Source organism: Lygodium microphyllum, chromosome 24 (genome assembly GCF_053477565.2).
Source record: "Lygodium microphyllum isolate KBCC chromosome 24, Lygodium_microphyllum_v1.1.10, whole genome shotgun sequence".
NCBI classification, from domain to species: domain Eukaryota; kingdom Viridiplantae; phylum Streptophyta; class Polypodiopsida; order Schizaeales; family Lygodiaceae; genus Lygodium; species Lygodium microphyllum.
The window spans coordinates 22190856-22195354 of NC_141158.1; the positions used below are offsets into that span (position 1 = coordinate 22190856).

Below are 4499 nucleotides of genomic sequence, written 5' to 3' on the forward strand. Positions count from 1 at the left end.
GAAGATGGCTCCCACTCGTGCGCACGTTTGCTGAGAGAGTGCAAATTGGACCCTGGATTTGTGGCTTGTTTGCCGTCTCAAGAGCCGGCGCCCCCCCAATAATCTCTGGAATAGCAGTATCATGAGCTTGATCTCATCCCTTATCCTGGGTTCTATCGAATATTGGCCAGTGACCGATATGATAATATATTACGATATATGACTAATCTGTTGGCTCATGAACCAGGTAACATGATCGCATTATACATGATAGCTGTTGTTTCTCTCTCTTGTTAGTCATATCTATCTACTACCCTCCATCCTTTTTGTCACTCGCTTTGCCACCTTCCGAGTCATATCTATTCTCCTACCCTCAGCCCTCCATCCTTTTTTGTCCTTCGCTTTGCCACCTTCGGCAGTTCCAACAACATTGGATGCTTCATCTTCATCATTACACCCCCGCCCCAATTCGCCTAGGCCTCCCCCCCCACCCCCCGTAGCCATAGCTGGCTCTCTTCTGCACGCGAGCCCCTCTAGGCTCCCGTTCTTAAGCTTCTCTTTCTGGGCTTTGAGCTCTCAGAGTTCAGCCATTCGATAAGTCGACAAAAAGAGGTTTGGTACTTTCGAAACCCCCTCACACAGACAGGGCTGAGGGCAAGGAAGTTTCTGTGGACAAGAGTTTATCAAAGAGAGGACAGATTGTCAGAGGAATTCCGTTTCCAATATCCATTTTAACAGCGTAGGCCTCTCTCTCTCTCACTCTCTCTCTGCCTTTCTCTGAGTGTGTGTCTGTGTCTGTCTATGTTTTCCTGGTCCCCCTCACACACTTCTTTTGCTTTAGATACTAGCCTGGTAGGACGCGCACGCCTTGCTAGCTTGAAAAGGACCAGCCAACAACTATATTGTCACAGCAGGCTCAATTTTGGTGCTGCTGCTCCTACCCTTTTCTGCTTCTTCTTCTGATCCTCTCCCTAATCCCCCTCCTCCTCCTCTCCCCCCCCCCCCCCCCGCTCACATCGCATCGCCCAATACACGACAGGTCTTGCTGCGTTGGCTTAGTTCCTGAGACGGCCAACGCTCTTCTGAGAGAATTGTGCCCCCATCTCCCTCCATAACCCATAAAGAATCACTTCCTTCCAAGTTTCTGGTTGTTGTTTTCTGTGGTACGTGCATCTTTTTTGTTTCTTCTTTTTTTGCCCTTTGGTCTACTACGCTACTTCGCTACTTGGTAGAGGCAAAATTCCCATTTGTAAAGGCAAAATCCATTTACTCTCTCGCCTTTAAGCTTCCAGCTGTGCTAGAATTGAATTACCCTCGGCGACGACAATTTGCATAACGCTTCTCTCTCTCAGAGTTATTAGCTCCGGGTGGTTGGGGCTTGTAATTATCCCTGATCTTTACTGTGCAAGTTTGGGAGGGGGGACTACCCAAACTGGGAAAGCCACATGCCTGCGATTGAGTGAAGATTTCGACCTCTTTAGAAAGCGTTTCCGTTTCCAGTATTATAGGGTGGTCCTGCACCTCTCATTATTATTATTACAGTCTACTCTCTTCCTTACAGAGTGTCTTGCGAGCTCTGTTTGCGAATTTTTCTTGTGCTGTGTTAGATACTGTAAGTTGCCCTTTTGATGAAACAGCCTGCTTGAATTCCTTCTCAATTTTCCTCAGTGTGCGTGTCAGTGACCTCCTCTGTGCTTCTGTCTCATTTGACCAGCGCAGATTTGAGCCAGCTTTGCCGGTGGTTACCGAATTCGGAATATCACCATCACCATGGCCGAAACAGAGCAACTAGTCCCTCCTCCTCACCCCGAGAAGGTGGAAGAAAGCGTGGAGAAAGAAGTGATAGTCGAGGAGCAGGAGAAAGCTGCTACAGTGACCGAAGAATCGAAGGTGGAGGAAGGCGCAGCAGCAGCGAAGGCGGAAGAGGAGGGTGTGGCAGCGAGCGAGCCCCTGACGGAGACGCCAAGCACAGAAGGGACACCATCGTTCAAGGAGGAGAGCTATAAGGTGGGTGATCTGAAGGAGTGGGAGAAGAAGGCACTGGAGGCGTTCAGGCTGAAGGTCGAGGAGGCGATAAAAGGGAAGACGATCTACAAGAAGGAGAAGGCGGTGGCTGTGGCCGCGCCGGCGCCAGCCGCAGAGGAGGCAGGATTGGAGACCAAAGAGGAGGCAGCAGAAGAGGGCAAGGAAGAAGAGAAGGCAGAGACAGGGGGGAAATTGGAAGAGAAGGTTGAAGAAGAGGCAGTTGTAGGGACGGAGGAGAAGAAGGATGAAGAAGAGGTCCCAATTGAAGAGAAGGAAACAGAAGTGGTGATCAAGGACAGAGAGCTGGAGGTAGAGGGAGTAGTCTCTGCTCCCACGGAGGAGGCGGTAGCCCCTGTTCCCGCGCTCGAGGGACCCAAGGAGTTCTACCTCTGGGATGTCCCCATCCACGCCGCCGCCGCCGACGAGCGCACTGATGTGGTGCTGCTCAAATTCCTGCGCGCCCGCGACTTCAAGGTGGAGGCCGCCTTCGGGATGCTCAAGAGCGCGGTGGCGTGGCGGCGCGACCTGGGCGTGGACGTGACCAAGGCGGCGGAGGAGGCGACGCCGGTGGCGGTCGAGGGGGCGGCGCTCTCCGCCGAGGAGGAGGTGGAGTTCGCGTCGCTGGCGTATCTGCACGGGAGCGGGCGCGAGGGCCACCCGGTGTGCTACAACGAGTACGGGGCCCTGCAGAGCAAGGCCTTTTATGGGGATGCGGCCAAGGTGGGGCGGTTCCTGCGGTGGCGGATCGGCATGCTGGAGCGCACCATCGCGTCGTCCCTGGACTTCACCCCGGGGGGCATCCACTCCATGGTCCAGGTGATCGACCTGAAGCACTCCCCGGTCTTCTCCAGGGGCCGCCACGCCACCAACAAGGCGCTCACTCTCTTCCAGGCCAATTACCCCGAGCTCGTCCACAAACAGGTAGGAGGGCTGCTACATACTCTGCATATATGATGCCTTTTGGTTTCTTATCTCTGTCGATGCTTCCATTTCTGATGCCTTGTCTTCTAAGGGCCGAGGATATCTCTATCTATCTATCTATCTATCGTCTTCTAAATACATCTCTGTCATTTTCTGCTGCAATGATATCCTTACGCAGATCATCCTGAACATCCCATGGTACAGCGCCTTCCTCTCATGGTACGCTGCATTCGGCCGCCAGCTCACCCCGCGCATGCAACGGAAGGTGGTGTTGGTGAGGCCAGGGAAGACGGCCGAGACCCTCTTCAAGTAAGATAAAAGACCTTGGGCCTGGTTTTATATGTCTGCTGCTTCTACTCTACAGTCTTAATTTGCAGTCCATACTGCTTTGAGCTGTGAAGTGATATATATATATATATATATGTTTATCCATGTGCTAAGCTTTAACCCAATCCACGATTGGAGTGCAGGTATATCTCACCTGACCAGGTACCTGTCAAATACGGAGGGCTTAGCAGGCAAGGAGATGCTGAATTCGAAGGTGTGGAAGCCCCTGTGACTGAAGGTGTTATCAAGCCAGGAGCAAAGCAAACGATCGAGTTATCCGTGGAGGTAATAGTATTTAGTATTTCCTCTCACGCAAATGTTATATATAATAATGCCCGCAGGATTGAGTGAGTTAATGTTGATGGGTTATGTGATTGATTGTCTGCGTTGCGCGGTTAATTGCAGGCTGGCTGGACGTCGGTGTGGGACGTGGGCGTGGTGGGGTGGGACGTGGTGTATGGGGAGGAGTTCAGCCCCAGTGACGAGAAGAGCTACGCGGTCATCATCAGCAAGGCAAAGAAAGTGAGCCCTGGATCAGAGCCCATCCGCAACTCTTTCAAAGCAGCTGAGACAGGCAAGATCATCATCACCATCGACAACTCCTCCTCCAAGAAGAAGAAGATCCTTGTTTACAGATCTACAGCCAAGAAGAAGACCATACCAGTCGCCTAGCTCTCTCTCTCTCTCTCTCTCTCGCACACATTCATTTGAGAGTGCTTCCCTTGTATAATAGGTAGAAGATAGTGGCTTTTCTTACAAATCTCTATAGGTGAGGCATTATTTGTATTCTACCTTTATTCTTTTGTGCTATATTGAATTTAATTCGATTTTGTCTTTTAAGCATTAATGGAAAACCTTTGATTGTGAGTAAATTGACCCTACACATTGCTATATTATTCTAGTTAAAAATTATTTAACCCCACACATTGCCATCTTATCATCATTGTGAATATTTCATTGTTTTGTGCCCAAGTCTTCCGAAGTCATTGTTGTTGTAATGAAAGAAAGCTTCACGTCTTGTTTGAAAAGAGACAGAAGTTGTAGCAACGTTTTGTGATAAGCCATGTTACACATACTTCTAGTAGTCAATATTGACACTCCCAAAATTTAAGGAGATTCAAGGAAAGGTTTTAATTCAAACAATTCAGTGATTGGGTGGTGAGAAATAACAATGTAGCAATAAGGTAAGGAACTTCTCGAGATGCAGAATGAATATGTAAGAAGCTAGAAGCAAAATAGGGACCATG

The 4499-nt window shown here is 49.9% G+C and overlaps 1 protein-coding gene across 7 annotated transcripts; it reads left to right on the forward strand.

Moving 5' to 3' along the window:
* The first annotated feature begins 301 nt into the window (after positions 1-301).
* LOC148014912 (patellin-6-like) lies at positions 302-4106 on the forward strand. 7 transcript variants are annotated; one of them, XM_087664949.1, is made up of 5 exons: positions 302-718; positions 1694-2925; positions 3104-3234; positions 3396-3537; positions 3658-4106. In XM_087664949.1, exons 2-5 carry the CDS (start codon positions 1750-1752, stop codon positions 3922-3924), a joined length of 1716 nt encoding a protein of 571 aa, XP_087521075.1. In that variant the 5' UTR covers positions 302-718; positions 1694-1749; the 3' UTR covers positions 3925-4106. The 7 variants fall into 7 exon arrangements, with proteins under 7 accessions (XP_087521075.1, XP_087521073.1, XP_087521071.1 ...); XM_087664947.1 differs by having other exon boundaries at positions 1699-2925; XM_087664945.1 differs by lacking the exon at positions 302-718 and adding an exon at positions 752-1591.
* The last annotated feature ends 393 nt before the right edge of the window (positions 4107-4499 follow it).

What these genes read in the sequence shown, in the direction of transcription:
- LOC148014912 (XM_087664949.1), top strand. Translation starts at nt 1,750, where the DNA reads ATGGCCGAAACAGAGCAACTAGTCCCTCCTCCTCACCCCGAGAAGGTG. An exon ending in CCGAGCTCGTCCACAAACAG is followed by an intron (nt 2,926 to 3,103) that starts GTAGGAGGGCTG and finishes ATCCTTACGCAG; the next exon opens with ATCATCCTGAACATCCCATG. An exon ending in ACGGCCGAGACCCTCTTCAA is followed by an intron (nt 3,235 to 3,395) that starts GTAAGATAAAAG and finishes ATTGGAGTGCAG; the next exon opens with GTATATCTCACCTGACCAGG.